The sequence below is a fragment of the Schistocerca cancellata genome, chromosome 2, assembly GCF_023864275.1.
Source record: "Schistocerca cancellata isolate TAMUIC-IGC-003103 chromosome 2, iqSchCanc2.1, whole genome shotgun sequence".
Lineage (NCBI taxonomy): Eukaryota > Metazoa > Arthropoda > Insecta > Orthoptera > Acrididae > Schistocerca > Schistocerca cancellata.
In genome coordinates this window covers 256,926,176-256,945,736 of record NC_064627.1, presented here as the reverse complement: position 1 = coordinate 256,945,736, position 19,561 = coordinate 256,926,176, and the positions used below count along the sequence as shown (strand labels likewise).

The following is a 19,561-nucleotide window of genomic DNA, read 5'->3' as shown; positions in this document are numbered from 1 at the left end:
TTGGAGGCCTATAGTGTTTTCTGATGAAAGCTGGTTCTGTCTCGAAGGCAGTGACGACTGTGTGTTGGTATGAAGGAGACCAGTTGAGGGTCTGCAACCATCCCGTCTGCGTTCGAGACACATGGGCCTACATGTGGATTTATGGTCTGGGGTACGATTTCGTATGACAGTAGGAGCAGTCTCGTGGTTCTTCCATGCATCCTGACGTCAGTTTGGTGATTCGACGTTCTGTGCTGCCCTTCATGAACGGCATTCCAGGGGCTGTTTTGCTACAGGACAACGCTCGTCCACATAACGCTGTTGCACCCAAACATGCTCTACAGAGTGTCGACATCTTGCCTTGGCCTACTCGATTACTAGATCTTTTTCCAATTTACCACATATGAAACGTCACCAGCTGACAACTCTACCGTCATCAACAACAGCATTATACGTTCCTATATTAGCCTAACTACTGTAACACACATTGAAGTTCATCCCACAAACTGACATTCGGCACCTGTACAACACGATGCAGGCACGTTCGCATGTCTGTATTCAACATTCGGGTGTCTGTACCGTTTATTAATGTACCAGCATTTCACATTTGCAATAGCTTATTCGGGTTTCCATTAATCTGTGATCTTGCAATATTAATGACTTCAATATCTTACTTAGAAAAATGTAATGCAGAAATTTCATATCCCTACACCGATTATTTTTTGTCTTTCGATTTTTTTGTTTCTTACACGAAGGTTTTGGAAGGAAGAAAGAATCATTATAACAATCATTCGTCGTAGAGGTCATGAGAGATGGCGTAGAAACTCTGATTCTGGGATAGAATGAAGGAAAGCGGCCATGCCTTTCTTACGAAACTATCCCGGAATTTTCCTCAGACGGTTGAGAGAAAGGGCGGAAAATCTAAAACTGGATGGATGGAAGGAGGTTTTAATCGCCCTCCTCCTGAAGGCGAGTTCAAATACACGTGAGCAAAAAGTGCGAACAACACTCTGATGACCATGGAAGGAGGGGAAAACCAACAACATCAATGAGTAGCACAGACATTCTTCGCTACAGAGCCTAATTCGCGAAGATAGAAGCAACAGGAGAAAACAGAGAAGAGATTTCTTTCAACCAAGGTTTTCTTCCTTCTTTGGTACTCAGAGGCGAAACTACACTTACTAAAATAAAAATTTGCTGGAAGTCGGAAGCTCCTTTCGTGATGTTACGTACTGACCTACAACACTGAAAAACGTCGTCAGGGTTTCGTCGTCACCACAACTTTGACGGGTAATGTCGATGTCGTAATGCAACGGCCTTTCCTCAGCCAGCAGATCACTGACGTCTCTTCTACTTTTGCGGATGAGAGCCGCCTGTAACAGACCAGACAACTGATGAGTTTCGCTAGTGTGAGGGTAGTGTTAGCAGCCGGCGAGTGTACACCCACCTTGGTTATCCAGTGACCCGTAAGGTTGCGGAAGCTGCTCGCAGAGAGGCTAACACTGCTTGCAGAGGACGAGACACAGTCGTCTGCGAGGAGCTGTCGAGGCGCTGCCACAATGAAGAGTGTCAGCAGAAGCTGCCAAGTGCATTCCCAGACCATACTGTCCTCTGAAAAACCAGACAGAACACGATTAGGAAGACTTGGCAAGGTACAGAAGTCGATTCGAATGCCCAAAGCCCGACAAAGTACGTAAATCATCCAGATTTCATGGACGGATGTCAATGTAACTTTGTACACATACTCTCCGTCATCGATCGTGTAAAGGGTCGTAATTCTACGTGATATGTTGAATTGCCACCAGAACACATTAAGTGTTGTTCGTGGTAGGTGTTATTACCAGTCTTGGTAATATGTACAGTGAAGTTACAAAATTCATGACCCTTCGTAATATCGTGTCGGACCTCCTTTTACCCGGCGTAGTGCAGCTGTAGCTGAACACCACTAGACCACCGTTCTACCAACCTCAAGTGCTTGATCTGCAGCCATGGATGCAGCAGCGAAAAATAAGGGAGGTTTCTCAAATATTCAGATACCCTAAAAGCAGAACCATTGAGGACGGCTTCATTTTACCTACGGCCTGGCTGCCAGCCATTCCATCCCAGGGGACCGAATGCGTTCACCGGCCAGCAGCACCACTTGTCCCGCATTTAATAGCATAAATGGTGGCGTTAACGCTTCCACACAGGGAAACACTGCACATTATACAAGCTGCCGATTTGTTATTGTCTACCAATTGTCACGAAAGCTGTCTACCAATCACTTAGCAGCGGCACAGGCAATCTGCCAGTACGTTGTTTCCTACCAGTTTCATGCCAGAGTTGCCTTCCAATAAGCCACCAGAGTAAAACAGATAATACCCTGGCGTTCAGTGACCCCCCACCTCCCGTTGCTCCAACCCCTAATAGTACACATAGCAAGTGTCAAGTGACATCCCAGAGGTGTGACTTTGGTAGCCACCAGATAACCGAAACAGACTGTATATATGGGAAGACATTTACCAGTATTCGCCAATTAATCGCCCTGAAAAGCACCACAGCAAGACGGTCTAAACCTCTGCTGTTAAGCTGATTTGGTGCTTCATAATAACGTGGCCAGATGCCTAAAATTATTTTGCTGAAAACCACATTACCCGTGGAAGGCTACGATACCACTGCATGCAGTTGTAAAACGTTTCGTATGTGCTATTAGTTAGTGCTAAGCGAAGTATTATGTTTGATTACGCTATCGTTTTAAAGCTGCAGGAACTATAAACAACGAGATAGGCGGCAGCAAACTTTCTTTGTATATCGACGTGTTTGTCTAAATTGGATACAGGCAATAAGCTTAACAACCATTCTCATTACGGTGGGCGCTGAAAAGCTCGCCGTTGAGCACCCACAGACGCCAAACACAGAAACACAGGTTACGGTGACACCAGTGATAAGTGGTACGGTTCGTTTATGCTGCGATGATACGGCCAGCTCAGATAGAGAGAATAGAGCCCCAGTAGTGTTGCCAGCCGCTTCTTACGGACTAGTAACTGCTTTATCATTGTTATGATATTCTGTAATGACACCACACCTCAGTTTCGGGTATTTCAACAAAGTCAGTTCCTGTTTCGTGAACTCGAAGTGTCTTTAACGAAGTTATTTATTCCAAAGTCACTGTCCTCCCCTTATTTTTTAGCAGACTCTTTAAACGTAACATAACTAATAGCAACATCTGGTCAGTCTGCTGTTTTTGAAATTAAGTTTTTTGGAACAATTGCGTCTCTTCTCAAATGCATCTGCACACTTGATATTAAAGTGTGTGATAGTTTGCACCAGCCCATGCCAAGCAAAATTGTGTTTTATGCAAAATTATATGCATGTACGTAATATTGATATATTGTTACGAAAGAGGTAATGTACAGGTTTCATGTCACTTTCTGACATGCATTTCTTCTAGTAATGGAGATATTAATGGTGTTTTTAAGAATCTGGGACAGCCTACAAATGCGTTTTTATACATACAGGTGTAAGAAACACCACAAATACAACGCATAGCCATGCCTTACAGGGAGTAGGGAAAACGTTGACGTTCAAAACAGTTTCTAGTCATTTTGAAATGCGTTAACACAGAACCTCTATGGTTTTCAAGGGATCTTATACCATACTTCCCACAAAATAGTGGAAGGTGGAGGTAACGAAGGAGGAGGTGCATAGCGGTCACACACCCTTCTCTCTAGAGTAGAGCACAAAAACTCAGTAATGATGACGTCTGGCGACTTTCACAGCCAGGAGGGATGCTACAATTCTCCATCGTGCTCACAAGACCAGTCCTGAACGATGCGAGCTTTGTGGACACGGGCCCTGTCGTCGTCGAGCACATCATCATCACTGGGAAACAAACACTCTACAATACGATAGACCTAATTATCCAAAATGGACGTATGATCTTTGGCAGTAGTGTGACACTGCGGAGAAACAATGGAGCCATGATTACCGAATCCCCGCCATGGTTCGCTCTTAGCATATTGGGAGGGAAGCTGAGAGCGTGAAACGAGACTCATCCGCCCAAATGATATTTCTAAGTGTAATGGTTTCGGCACTACTGTTTCCTGTTATGAGAATCTTGATCAGTGATGTATAGTTCCGAAATTCCAGCTCGCCTTGCAATGCCCTGTTTCTGGAACCCTCTTCATTTTGTTTCAGTGCTGACAGCGACCGTGAGTGCGAAAAACTATTGTGCAGTTGCTTTTCCAGCTGTCGTCCTTAATTTTTTGTCACAGTTGGTCGTTGTTGTGATTTATGATATGACGTGGTATAAATCTTCGATACAGTACCTCTTCAAATCACAAACACTTCGTATCTCTTGGCTACGGAACCACCTGCCATACGAGCACCAACAATTTGCTCACGTTCGAATTGTTTCAGCTGTGACGTAACACTACACAGATCACTGTTCCCATCGCGACTGACACTTGCATCGTATTGAGGCCACTGCGCAGGTGCCGTTTGCGGTCAAATACAAAAATACAACAGCGCAACCTCCAGACATGGCTATCACCTGCATTTATGTTCATGTATGTATGTCCCGCGGTGTTCCCATATTTTTATTCAACCCCGTTATTGAAGACATGTTATTCAGAGGGATATATTCGTAGGCGTGACGTGATTATACAATGAATAAAGTCTTTAGTTTTTGATATTTTATAGGAAATCGAATTTTTTGTGTTTTTAAGTACTATGATGTTCAGAAATATCCGAACCGAGTGAATTGCTTTCCGCCTGATTTGTATACGACATACTAAAGTAACTGCCTTGTAGGTCCCTTATCTCTTTTCGGTACACTCGTTTGACAAGTGCAGATGCAAATTAATAGAATAATAATGCTAGTATCATAAAACACGTTATTAGAGGCGACAAAGCTTTTAACCCACATAAACACAAAGTTTTATAAAAATCAAAAGTTAAAAAGGAAGTCTCAACTGACATTACGTGGCGAATATTTTTGTACTTGACCGAAACCCGGATGTTCTATCCATAAACTATAGTTCCCGTTGACTAACCATGAAATATCTTAAATATGATTTCAGCCACAAGTAACACACGTTTTCAAAATCGAAATGACGTGACGTAAGGTATTTATTAGACGGTGATTGAAATCCAATACATAATGTGATTGTTAAATAATAATAATATTAATAATAATAAATAAGCAGAATCAAATGATAGATACCGACATCCTTCAACGAATATGACAGAGATAAATGAAACTGAAACGACGAGAAGATAGAAGTTTCGGCTTACCCGGATTTGAATCCTGCATCTGTCGACATTGTTTTATAGTCACCAATAGAGGTCAAATAACGCTTCCTTTCAGCATGCAACATCGTTGCATGTACGAATTGGAGATTACGTGACAAAAATTCCGTCTCTGACTGGGAGTCAAAATCGGCACCAATCGAGATTGTTGACAACGCACGAAGAAATTTTTGAAACCAGGATAGTTTGTGCCGTTAGTTATAGCTATAAAATGACATGATGGAAATTTTTGTGCCGGAACAGGATTCGAAGCTAGACACCTGCGAATGGTGGAGACCTCGAAGAGTTAGCACGAAATATGAAACCGTATCGCCCCGAAGCGGTCAAACCCGCGAAAGAACAGATCTCTCTTAGAATTCCAGTCCAGCACAAGTATTTTCAACGTCTCAAGTACAAATACATACCACTGGTTTATTAACAAATAAAAATTTGTGGTGTAAGAACGGTTACTGCTGATAGCCTTTAAACTTGCCGCGACTTTCCACCCTACACCCACTTTTCTCTCGTCGGTAGCGAAGGGACAACAAGTTTAATGTGGATTTGGAAAAGCTGTGAAATTTACATGTTGTTCCCAGAGACGAACGTCTGTTCGTGCATATTAAAAATCACACAAAGCCATACTCATTCCAACAGACTAGCGAACTACACACACACAGCTGCCTCATGATTTTCTCGTAATAGAGGATACTTCACTCTGGATGAGAATACTGACTTCCAGGAGGTGAAATACAGCCTCTTTTCCTTGAGCGTCCGCATCGCCTAAAAGAGCTGCCAAGGCAAGCCAATACGTTTCTTCAGTTTGATTTTGTAATCACTAAAATAAAATCACATTGTGGCCATCTGCATCTTTCATGGTCTGATAATTGAGGCGAAGGTTTCTGAATATGATATCTGACTCATGGCCCAGAACAAAATTTTCAGGAGGTAACCTGCTTTTTAATTTTTGTTTATTATGATAAATTTGAGATGACGAATGTTAAAGATATGTCATATCCAATAACGTGTTTCGTGATATTTGTATTATCACGGTAGTAATTTGCACATACAGGGCGGTGTTTTCTAGTGGTCTCTTGTAGTATCCGTTTGGAGTAAGTAAACGACTGTACCGGAAGTAGATTAAAGGGCCACAATAAAGTTATGTAATCTGTGTTTCGTACAAATCAGAAAGAAAATAATACTTTTAAGCATCATATTCACTGTTGGGCATACAGTTTGGTAATGTATTGAAATCAGTAAACATAAGCCTTTCATGCAAGGAATCGGCGTTTTTCTACTTTCTTTTAATTATTTATAACATCAAACATTATATCTTGTATTCACACCTATGCGTCAAGACATACAATCACACTACAAAGAACACTACCCATAGGACAGATTAATTAAGATGCGAATTATAAAGCCTACAATTAGGTCAGAATAGTTTATATAACAGTATGGAACCAAATGTTATAAGTGATTTTAGAACTTTTACGTTATAGGAGAGTATCGTTCGACGCTTGATAACACGTCTTTGTTGATATAATTTCAATGACCTTTTTTTTGTATGTTGAAGAGGCAACGTCGCTTGATTGTATAAATCTGAACTTCAATAGTCAGGCCATTCTCACATATTGGCTTTGAACCCCGCAACCCCTTAGATTTTGAATAAACATCACCAGCAGTGGCGGCAGGAGACACCCTTATCTGCCATCGGCCATGTCGAAGAGAGCAGAGGAGCTGACAGAGATTCAAGGAGCTCTCTTGCTCTTGGGATGGGAAACTGCCCTCTAAAGTCAGAAGAACAGGGATGATCCATAACATGAGAATGCAGAAGGCAATGGAAACCACAGCACTAAAGGCACATAATATGTACCCACAGGACATGTGGCCTCTGATTTAAAAAATTGTCACAATGATCTATCCCTTAGCAAAAGATTCCAGACTAGCACCCATTCGGATCTCTGGGACAGGATTGCACAGTGGCAGGTGACCATGATCAAAAGATTGAACAGTCCGACGAAGGATAATGTACAACAATTCGGAGCGGAGAATGTCATAATTTTTAAGGTGGTTGGTCTAACAACCATACCACAACAAAGGTCAAAATTTAATAATGATTGTGGTGTTGCTCACGCTGCTAAATACTGCATTTTCGGGCAACAACAAAGTTATTATGTGGCAGGTGTCATTAGAGCACAGTTAATAAAGTCATTTCATGTAATAATGAATAAACTAGGCACTCATATTTTCGTGTTTCCCACGCTGGTCTCGTTGTAAAATCATGGCTCAATCGTCGAAAATCTAGGTGGTGATGATTTCAAGCTTGGATGCAAAGAGGCCTAGGTTTTTGTATGCGACATTCAAAAGTTTTATAGATATGTTTCACAAACCATTCTTGAAGATTAAACCTTTTAAAGTTAGCACAATGGTGATGTAAAAAATAATCAACACTCCGAATTTAAGTTACACTTCCTTTTCATTGCTTTTGCTGCAATATCGCGTAACACACAAAACATCACTTCACAATACAAAACATACTTGAAAACATCTTCCTCACTGTTAAAAGTTCACATTTTATAAGCTGACTACGTTATGCGTCTTTCCAACATGACGATCGACTCTCTAACTAACTAACTAATAATCGCTTACGCGCCCAAAAATCAGAGTTACAAGTACGTCATAGATCATAGTGACAAAAGAAAGAATACACATAAGAATAATATCATTGCAACATAAACATATCGATGTATCAAAGTATCTCTACATTAATGAAATCAAATCTGAATGTTGTCTCATAAATATGTTAACTACTTTACAGAAACACAGTAGAATACTGCTGGTATCGAGGGGTTCAGGTGAGCTGCCGTAATGGTTACGTAATTCAAGTACCATTACATTGGGACGCTAGAAAAACTGTAAAGAGAAATACAAAGACTCAGTCAAGAAATGGTAAACTTAAATGTAAAGAAGATGAGGATTTATGGTCAGATTAGTGTAGGGCAATATCAACAGCACCAGGAAATTGTATAACGTGAGTAGGATTCGTTATTAGTAGGAATATGGAGCAGAGAGTGAGAGTTCAGTGATAGGGTTGTTCTAATCAGAATCGACAGCTAACCAATATCAAAAACGATATTTCAGGTATACATGTTGACAGCTTGCATTCGAGAGGACCACGGTTCAATCCCGCGTCCGGCCATCCTGATTCGGATTTTACGTGATTTCCCTAAATCGCTCCATGCAAATTCCGGGACGGATCCTTTGAAAGGGTACGGCAGACTTTCCTCCCCGTTCTTACCTAATCCGATGAGACCGATGACCTCGCTGTTTTGTCTCTTCCCCCAAACAACCCAACCCAACCCATGCTGACAGTGCAAGCCGAAGATGAGTTAGAGAATGTATACGACGATACTGAATGGGTAATTCAGTACGTAACTGCAGATTAATATCTAATAGTCATGGGGAATTGCAATGCGGTTGTGGGGGAAGAAGTAGAAGAAAGGATTACTGGAGAATACGGATTTGGTACTAGGAATGAGAGAGGAGGAAGACTAATTGCGTTCTGCGATAAGTTTCAGTTAGTAATAGCGAATACTCTGTTCAAGAGTCGCAAGCGGAGGAAGTATATTTGGGAAAGGACGGTAGATACAGGAGGATTTCAGTCAGATAACATCGGGGTCAGGCTGAGATTTCGAAACCATATACTGGACTGTAAGGCGTACTCTGAAGCGGATATACATTCAGATCACAATTCAGTAGTGTTGAAGAGTGGGTTAAAACTCATGCGGATAGTCACCCGTGGTCTGGGGGTAGCATGTTTGATTAGTTATCAAAATGTCCTTGATCCCGGGTTCGAAACCTACTAGTGTTTACTTTTCGATTAATAATCAGCACTGGCGGCCGAAGGCTTCCGACATACGACATGACCCTCGTTTTGTCAAAGAGGGCGGAGGAGTGGACAGAGGTTCAGGACACTCTCTGGTCCTTGGGGTGAGAAACTGCCGCTAAAGGAGGAAGAATCAACAACGATCAACGACATGAGGATGCAGAAGGCAATGGAAACCACGGCATTAAAGACACGGAACGTGTATCCACAGGACATGTGGCCTGTAATTAAAAAAACTGTCGTGAGGATATCTCCATTGGCAAAAGATTGCGGAGTAGTGCCCCATAGAGGACTGGCAATAGGGAGATGACCTTCAGAAAAAAAATTGAATAACCAACGAAAGGATAAGATTCTACGAGTCTGGGCGTGGAATGTCAGAATCTTGAACGTGGTAGGAAAGCCAGAATATTTGAGAAGGGAAATGCAAAGGCTCAATCTAGATGAAGTAGGAGTCACTGAAGTGAAATGGAAAGAAGACAAGTATTTCTGATAAGATGACTGCAGGGTAATATCACCAGTAGCAGAAAATGGTATAACGAGAGTAGGATTCGTTATGAGTAGGAAAGAGGGGCAGAGAGTGAGTTACTATGAATAGTTCAGTGGTAGTGTTGTTTTTATCAGAATCGACAGCAAACCGAAATATTTATTAATTTTAATGATTTCTTTTATCGGTTCGCTAAATTTTTTTTCAGTAAACGCAACCCAAAAATTTGAGTATCAGTAGAGAATGTGACTTTCCACAAGATATTTCATACTCATACTTCCGGAGCCTTCTTAGACGTCTGCAGGATGTTGGGAAATTTCCGTTACAAAGTTCTAGGTAATTGTGAAGGGGAGTGAGTAAATAATATTTTGAACAGGAACCACGTGTCATCAGTTTCTAGTGCATTGGCCAGAACTCATTCTAGCAGATCTTCCTCTGCCTCTACAGAGTCTCGTAAATTAAATTCTGTACGCAGACATCAGATGATCGTCTGACGTAGTACGCGTTATCCTGTCTACACTATTGCATACCACCACAAGCAACTCTGAGACATTTCTCTATCACTCAGCAGCCGTGGACGCGTGACACATCTCAACTGAAACCTCTATTAACCGGAAACGGTACGTTTCCGGAAATGGATTCATATTAAAAGTATTATGTATTCACTCCTCTCTACAAGACCTAGAAGCACAGAACGGGGCGAACACACCGTACACAACATTAAAAAGTATGCTGCAAATGAAATCAACGACAATTAACGAAATTAATAGTTTTTTAAATTTTTTGTGGTTGTCAAAATGTGTCCCACCATTCGGTGAAACACTGGGAAAACTGAGTGGTGTTGTTATCACTGTACTAAATGAGATTTTCAGGTTCTGTATCCTACTTATAGAAACACATTTCATGAAATTTGGGTTCTTTGGGTTTTTTTGGTCGTGGGCAAAGCGTAGCGTCCCCCCCCCCCCCGCCCCCCCCTCTTCGCTTACGCGTTAGGGAAAATGCGTCGACATTGCTATGATTACTCTGGGTAAGCAGATTGGGGTATCAGGATCGAGTGATGCTAGGTTCATTTAAGCGGAACTCAAGTAAACAATGCGTATAAGGCAGCAGCAATTTGTCCGCACCTTTCCAAAGGGACAATGCTGGTATTAACACTTCTTTGTATAAGGAAATAACGGAAACACCAATCTGAATTGCTAGAAGAGAGTTTGAAGCTTCTTCTTTCGAACTGGTGTTCACCGCTTATACCTTCGCAGTATTTTAAGCGCAATTCTGTGCCATAAAGCCAGCCGGTGTGGCAGAGCGGTTCTAGGCGCTACAGTCTGGAACCACGTGACCGCTACGGTCGCAGGTTCGAATCCTGCCTCGGGCATGGAGGTGAGGGCTAATGCCTGAAATTTGGTATTCTTGGCACACTCTTGACGCTGTAGGTCTTGGAATACTGAATTCCTTAACGATATGCGAAATGGAATGTCCCATTCATCTAACTCCAAATACCACTGCGCGTTCAAAGTCTTAATTCTCGACGTACGGCCATAATCACATCGGAAGGCTTTTCGCATGAATCACCTGCTTACAAATGACAGCTCTGCCAATGCACTGCCCTTTTTTACCTTGTGTACTCGATAGTACCACCATCTGTATGTGTGCACTTCGCTACTCCATGTGTTTTGGCACCTCACCGAATATGTCTTTAATGCAATGTTTTCCATAGCGTCCTGCCTCCTTATGTCGCTGAGCATAGCTAATTCTCCCGCCTGTTAGGGACATTTCCCACCCCATGGGCAAGACAAGGCCCTTAAACTCTGTCTACTCCTCCGCCCTCTTTCACAGGGCTGCCCATGGTCACGATTTCTATACAGAATGTAAGCAGTGATGAGGAAGCAGGACATTTTATTGCTAGTCAGACACTCTACCCCTTGACCACAGCTGTCAATATCTGCAAAATATTTATGTCATTCCATCTTTCTCATGCAGATTTGCTACTCTGGCACAAAATATACGATAGATACACTTTTTTTTAAATAATTGGAGGTATTGTTGCCGCGTGGAGAGGTGCACTCGTAAGACGCCGGACTTCAGTACCACGTCCAGATATCCAGATTTACCTAAAACCAATGGTTTACTTAAGAGACACGGCCGAATTTGCTTCACCGTCTATCTCTTAAATCAAATAACAACGTCGTCGACGTTACGTTAAACCTTAATTTTCCTTCTTTTTCTTTGCTGCTCGTATTATGTTAGAATATGTTGTTCACATGAATTTCGGTTGCGTAAGCACATACGGTATGTGACCCAAACAGGACAGCAGTAAAACAAACCGAAATTTGGTGATTTGTAGTTGAATATTTTTTCATAAAGTAGCAGTAATTAATGTTCGTACCATTTAATTTCCAATATCAGTTCTGTAAATGTATCTAGGAGTGTAGAACGTTGCACTTAGGCGTCTACTAATAATATTTTAAAAAAGGACCAATAATGGATGAGAAAATTATTTGAAAATTTTTTCGGCGAAATTCCTGTTGTGTATTGTAAGCCTTAATTCATTCTTAATTAATTGTAAGCGCCAGTTTTCGATAAAGTTATCTGGTATGCATTGTTGGTTGCCAAATCATTGTCAATTATGTGAAATCTTCCTTCCCAAGTGAGATTCCTACCAAAAAATATTATTCTGTCAAACCTGCCGTCGTACGATGGTCGACAGGTTCGAATTTCTGTGTGTCGGGTGTTTCTGCGATCGGTATCATCCACAATAATGCACCAAATAGTCCTCAAGAACAAAGAGAAGAATAAAGCAGAGCTACAGGTGTTAATATAAGACCTGATATAAGGCTGAAATATAAGAATATGAAAATTTAAAAAGATTACAACTCTGAAAATACCATACGTACAGGAAACAAATAATAAATGTATGTATGGTATTTATCGCAAAACGTAGGTGTAATTTTACGATTAATATGACGTCCTTTTATCCCCTAACTTGATAGAAACATTTGTTTAATATCATTCTCCAGACATAGGTAAATAAATAAAAAAGTAAAAACAAAAAAAAAAAGAATAAGGCAAATAGAAACATAATTCGGTTGAGAAAGCAGGCCGCAAAACTGAGAGACCGTGGCGGTATCCACTGCGCCACCAATACAGCTGAAGTTTTTATGTCGTAAAAATCGTCTAAATCACGTCGAAAACTTTGATCGCCGTTTCTTCAGAAGTTGCTTGGAAATTCGGTAGTGGCAGTGGCCGTGTTCTCGTAGGTTCCTTTACATATAGTACCATAGTATTATAAGAATCATGGTTATGTTTAATCGCTGTTTATACACTTTCATACAACTGGAAATTTAGTACCGCATGCAAGTTTATTAGAGAAAATACCATCTAACGGGACACAAAGCTAAATTTACGAGTGTGATGTCAAACACAGACCATTATCCCGTTTCGCTGGTTCAGAAATCATTCTCAAAAATCGCATGTGGTAGGCCTATTGTCATTAATGTAGTACGCTATTAATATAATAAGTTGCTAATGTACTAGATGTTATCTGAAAATCCCTACATGTAGCGCTGATAATACTAATGCCTAGTTCTCTTTCTGAGATAAATATCTCTTTCGTTATGGAGGAATGCAGATTCACTTTTTCAGGCAAGCAAATGGGAAGCTAAGCTTTGTAAAGATCAACATCAAAAGGAGAAATCAACATCATCATTATAGACATGTTGACAGCTGATATAATGTGTGTATGTTGTGTGCAGTGATTGGAGTTGAGAAATAAATTCTATACGTCGAGTGCGGTGACTATTGATAAGAAACGAATGTAGAGTCTAACATTAGCTACTTACGTTACGAAAAGACTTTTTTGCAGTAATGTATATGCGAGACACTGTTGTTCACCCGGGACAAACCGAAGAATTTTGCTATGTTTCAAGCGGATGGGTCTCGTGTTCGGGTCTATGGAGGCTCTAACACCACCGGAACTTTCTGTTTCTAGCTTGCTATGTTTCAAGCGGATGGGTCTCGTGTTCGCGTGTATGGAGACTCTAATACCACCGGAACTTTCTGATTCTAGCTTTACGCGATTTGCAAAATTACTTCAGACAAATAATGGGATAATTTCCCTATAAGGTCACGGACAGCTAAGTGTACCAATCTTGTGAAAGTAGACCGTTAATGACGTTCATGTAAATTACTTTTTGTTTTGTAACTTTAATAACATGTCTTGTACAATACCGTAGTACAAATTGTATCAAGATCAATAACACTACTACAGCTACAACATCTTACTCCCCCAATGGACTATGTCACTGCAAATCTCGTAGATCACAGGATTTACGTTATTGTACATCGTATTTAAAACATAAAGAAATCTGAGATCGGGTCTGAAGTCTTTCATTGAGACTAAAGTGAAAATTCACAAATGCAGCTATCAAAATAAAAGATATCCTCAAAACAATTATTATGAGAACATCGACAAAAGAATAAATTTACAAAAATCGTTTGCGGTGTTCCTGCACTCGAGTTTGTTGGATAATTGTTACGTTGGATTAGCGAAGGTCAGCGTATATGCTTACAGGGTCGCTCACCTTACTAAGTTATTAATCTTACATGTAACATTCCGTAACTTGATAAAGGTGGCATCGCCCTATAACACTGGGCAATACTGTGATAGTAATTGGGTCCTGCAAGCGTAAGCTTGATAGTTGGTCAAAGTAACTCGGCTGTGCGATGCTCTCGCCATTTCCGTGCAGCATACATTAGAATGATGTTGAAAGTTTTTTTTGTGTCAAACGAATTTTTTCTGTACTCGGTAGTGGAAAGCGTTAATGAAGATATAATATATTCCGTAAGCTGTGCAATATAAATTAATTTTTTATAGATATAAACATCACATCAAACCTGAGGTCTTTTTAATTGCTCTTATGCTGTAATATTGTGTTGTCGCATAAGTTCGTAGCGTTTTTCTATGCAACAGACATAACAAATACACATAATCGAGATTTAAGCCATCAGTAATGTATGACGAAATAATCGGCAATGAGTTGCATAAAAGAAATTTTGTTTCCTTAACCGGTTACAGGCACTAAGTGCCCTCCTCCAGAAGGTTATAGCAACCTCATTATTTACAAGTGTCAACAGTATGATGCATACAGCATACAGCTGCGTTCAAGTGGTTCAGAAATATGCTGCGTGCATATTATTGTTGACACTCGTAAATCATGCGGGAGTTGTCATCTTCTCAAGAAGGGCTCTAAGTGCGTGTTAAGGAAATAATTTTTTTTTATACAACTGGGAGTCATTATTTCAATGTATGCGACTACAGTTGCTGAAGATGGATAAAATACTAAACATCAATAATATATTCTACCTCAGTATTTACAACATTCTGCCAACACTGGAGTACCTATCCGATTCCGTAAGTGTAGAAATCACGTGGCTTTGAGACGAAGAACACGTCAAGTCATGTTCGAAGCGTAGTTTCATCCGCAAATAAAGTACCTTTTATCTACTCAATACATATGTATTTATTATATGCACAAAAAGTATAACCTATGTTCATATGTTCATTAGAGTATCGTGTAAAAATATGGAGTAAAGCGGTCAAGAATTTTTCTATACTTTTGGTGACAATGTTTCCCCTTTATACATTACATACTTACTAATACAAAAAGCAAGTGTACAAAAACACACACGCATTCAAACACAACATTGTGTTAAAATTTTAGGTGAATCGACTAATTACCTTTCGAGTTTTGCGAGCACAAACATACGCAAGCGGAATTTTTATATATGAAGTTATCAAGATGCGTAAAAGTGGGAAAGATATTAGGATCAGAACGTCACATGGAAGAAGACGATATTGTAATTAGAATGTATTCTGAAAACTGTTATCATATTCTATTGAAGCAAACATCTCAATACCCCCGGTTTCATTGCTTGATAATGTTTTAATATGTAACGGTACTGCCATTTCGCGAGGCTGACTTTTACTTACGATGATGAAGATCGGTGGCGCTGTCTCCTTCAGAACAGAAACGACTGCTGGCCCTCTCAGTACAGAAGAGTTGGAAGAGTTGGAGTAATCGTAGTGACCTCACCATGGGTCAGTCCCACTTCCTTTCAAGGAGCAGCTGCGTCTACGGAAAGTACAGAAACAGCGCTGTATATACAAACACAGACCCGGATAAGGACGATAAACGAGATTCTTTGTTGGTCCACAACTGCTTTAATTTTTTTAGAGCCTGGAGGAGTAATCTTACTAAAAATACGTAATCCTAACATTTACAGCTGTAACCCGAGAGGCTGTCTGTTTTGTACAGGCCTGGTGAACATAGTACTGTTACCTCAGACATGAGAACAGAGTAGAGCTGTCATCTGCGGATTCATCCGTTTACGTTCCTGTTACCTAAGCGATACTGGCTGATGGTGCACATATTCATAAGTAGGCGTACATGTCTTGGAGTCCATTCTTTGACTTTTACCGGCAGATTTATTACACGCAACGTAGTTTACATTAAGTTACGTTGTTGCACGTTAGCCTACAAATGCATTAGTTACTTTCTCCCTTTCGTGCAATGAAAACGTTCCACTCGCACTTCTGAAATGCAAATAGTTCCTCAGTTTGTCACTTACGGATGTTGAAGTAGACAGTAGAAAACAAAGAAGTCTGAACAATCCGCCAGAAAAGAGATCGTTGCGCATTTACCGCATATTATCAAACAGTATATTTGTACGTGAAACGTAGCACTGTATCTTGACCTCACTATCCGCTCAAAATATGACGAGAATATGTTAATGCACTGTTGGTCGATATTCATATTCTGTAAGTTTCTAATTCTCGTTATGTTTTAAGGAATGACGAGGCCAAGATACACAGTACGTAAAAACAGTAATAAATTTCAGAGTGTTGGATTCGGAAGCACTATATCGTTTCAACCAGATTGCGAGTAGGTACACATGGCAATTAATAGATTTGACATTAATGGGTACTTTGATTAATTTTCTTCTATTTTTGAACAATGGAATGATTAAGAAACGACTGACGATTAGTGTAAATGGTTTTAACAAAAACTCATTAAATAGCAACAACATTTAGAGACACACTTTCTCTCCACGAGTCCACACTAATACATTCCAACCATTAGATTAAAGTGGGTTCATTGACATGATAGAATTAAATCGCAAGCTAGACCATGGAAATCCAGTAACATTAAATGAAATACTGATAAGCAAATGTCGTAATGAAGAAAAATCCTGATATAGCAGTATAAGACTACTTTTTTTTTTAAATATGAATGGACTCCATTTCCGAAGTGCTGCTTTGTATGGTCTGCAAAATAACCTTCGGCACATATACCCTTCTCATTCCTTAACATTCGGAAACACGCAACTAGTTATAGTGAATGACATATCTGTAGCAATATTCATATCTCAAATTTATATCACTTTTTTTTCGAATCCACGTAATTATCTCCCATTGCGACGAATTTTTAAAATTTGCCTCGAAGGTGCGCGATGCCCTGCGACATCAGCTGCGGGCTCGGCGGAGTTTCAAACAGCAGGGAGTCGACACATGTAAAGAGGGTCACAGCTGAGAAGTTCATGTGACCAGTAAGGTGAGTTAATGATTTCACATTGGCACCAAATTTCATCACAATTCTGTCCAACGCCACTGTAGTCGTGTCAAATTTTGAGAAGGTCGTCATCGAACCGAGACACGCAGCGCTGAAATCGCGCGGTTTCTAATTGGTGTCCGAGGAAAGCATTCAGATAGATCGCCGCTCAGAACCGATACGAAAAATCCACTAGGGGTCTCTTAAAGGGCGTCAATAATAACACCCCTTTGTCTGGGGCTTTGATTCCTAGATATTTTAAGGATTAAACCAGCAGTCCACCGTGCGATGAGCAAGAGGACGGTGTTCTTCACAGCCTTTGACATTATTGACACACTCGTACGTTTCAGTGGGGCTACATCCTCATTTAACACGATCTTACCCCCTTGGAGTACAAAGCGGCCGAAATTTTTCCTACCGTGCAAAATTTTGGAACCACTATGGATCGTTGAAAACGATTCGATGAAGTTTGAACGTGACGCGAAGCAGCAAAGAGTATTTACACTCTTTGATCTCCTGTTTCCCGCCATCCTGCGACGTAATTACGCGGGTGTGCAAAGTTACTAATTGCTTGAATAAAACGGAACCCTGTACGGCAACACCCTTGGTGTTTCGTTTCGCACTTTAGAAACGTACGTGTCAGATTTTCTTGACACCAATCCAGCTGGCGGCTGTTCTAGCGCCTAATGTTAGGCAAACCACATCGAAGATGTGTCGTAAGGCTTGCCTAACTCTCAGGTGCTAGACCAATGACCATTCTGATTTGTTATAGAAATTTGTGAAAATACATTTCTAAAGTGCTGTTCAAAGTTGGCTGTGTTGCCGAATTATGGGATGGGGGAGGTTGAACATAAAGCGATATTTTTGCCGTTTTATTCAGGCTCATGTTAATGTTACACTCCCGTGTTATCACGCCACAGGGATACAGAAAATACACTCCTGGAAATTGAAATAAGAACACCGTGAATTCATTGTCCCAGGAAGGGGAAACTTTATTGACACATTCCTGGGGTCAGATACATCACATGATCACACTGACAGAACCACAGGCACATAGACACAGGCAACAGAGCATGCACAATGTCGGCACTAGTACAGTGTATATCCACCTTTCGCAGCAATGCAGGCTGCTATTCTCCCATGGAGACGATCGTAGAGATGCTGGATGTAGTCCTGTGGAACGGCTTGCCATGCCATTTCCACCTGGCGCCTCAGTTGGACCAGCGTTCGTGCTGGACGTGCAGACCGCGTGAGACGACGCTTCATCCAGTCCCAAACATGCTCAATGGGGGACAGATCCGGAGATCTTGCTGGCCAGGGTAGTTGACTTACACCTTCTAGAGCACGTTGGGTGGCACGGGATACATGCGGACGTGCATTGTCCTGTTGGAACAGCAAGTTCCCTTGCCGGTCTAGGAATGGTAGAACGATGGGTTCGATGACGGTTTGGATGTACCGTGCACTATTCAGTGTCCCCTCGACGATCACCAGTGGTGTACGGCCAGTGTAGGAGATCGCTCCCCACACCATGATGCCGGGTGTTGGCCCTGTGTGCCTCGGTCGTATGCAGTCCTGAATGTGGCGCTCACCTGCACGGCGCCAAACACGCATACGACCATCATTGTCACCAAGGCAGAAGCGACTCTCATCGCTGAAGACTACACGTCTCCATTCGTCCCTCCATTCACGCCTGTCGCGACACCACTGGAGGCGGGCTGCACGATGTTGGGGCGTGAGCGGAAAACGGCCTAACGGTGTGCGGGACCGTAGCCCAGCTTCATGGAGACGGTTGCGAATAGTCCTCGCCGATACCCCAGGAACAACAGTGTCCCTAATTTGCCGGGAAGTGGCGGTGCGGTCCCCTACGGCACTGCGTAGGATCCTACGGTCTTGGCGTGCATCCGTGCGTCGCTGTGGTCCGGTCCCAGGTCGACGGGCACGTGCACCTTCCGCCGACCACTGGCGACAACATCGATGTACTGTGGAGACCTCACGCCCCACGTGTTGAGCAATTCGGCGGTACGTCCACCCGGCCTCCCGCATGCCCACTATACGCCCTCGCTCAAAGTCCGTCAGCTGCACATACGGTTCACGTCCACGCTGTCGCGGCATGCTACCAGTGTTAAAGACTGCGATGGAGCTCCGTATGCCACGACACCGCGGTTCCTGGTGTGTCCGCTGTGCCGTGCGTGTGATCATTGCTTGTACAGCCCTCTCGCAGTGTCAGGAGCAAGTATGGTGGGTCTGACACACCGGTGTCAATGTGTTCTTTTTTCCATTTCCAGGAGTGTAGAAGGGTTGACAAAGCGAAGTATCCATTTGTACTTTGAATCACGTTCT

The 19,561-nt window shown here is 41.7% G+C and overlaps 1 protein-coding gene across 1 annotated transcript in view; it reads right to left on the bottom strand.

Annotated features, from left to right (window-relative positions):
- Positions 1 to 15,741, bottom strand: part of LOC126161593 (hemolymph lipopolysaccharide-binding protein-like) — a 38,113-nt gene extending 22,372 nt beyond the window's left edge. Inside the window, exons 1-3 of the mRNA XM_049917540.1 lie at positions 15,604 to 15,741; positions 1,427 to 1,590; positions 1,217 to 1,352 (exon numbers count right to left, since the gene is read on the bottom strand). Coding sequence (XP_049773497.1) covers positions 1,217 to 1,352; positions 1,427 to 1,590; positions 15,604 to 15,709 — 406 coding nt within the window. The 5' untranslated portion in view covers positions 15,710 to 15,741. The remainder of the gene's footprint in view (positions 1 to 1,216; positions 1,353 to 1,426; positions 1,591 to 15,603) is intronic.
- Between the last annotated feature and the right edge of the window lie 3,820 nt (positions 15,742 to 19,561).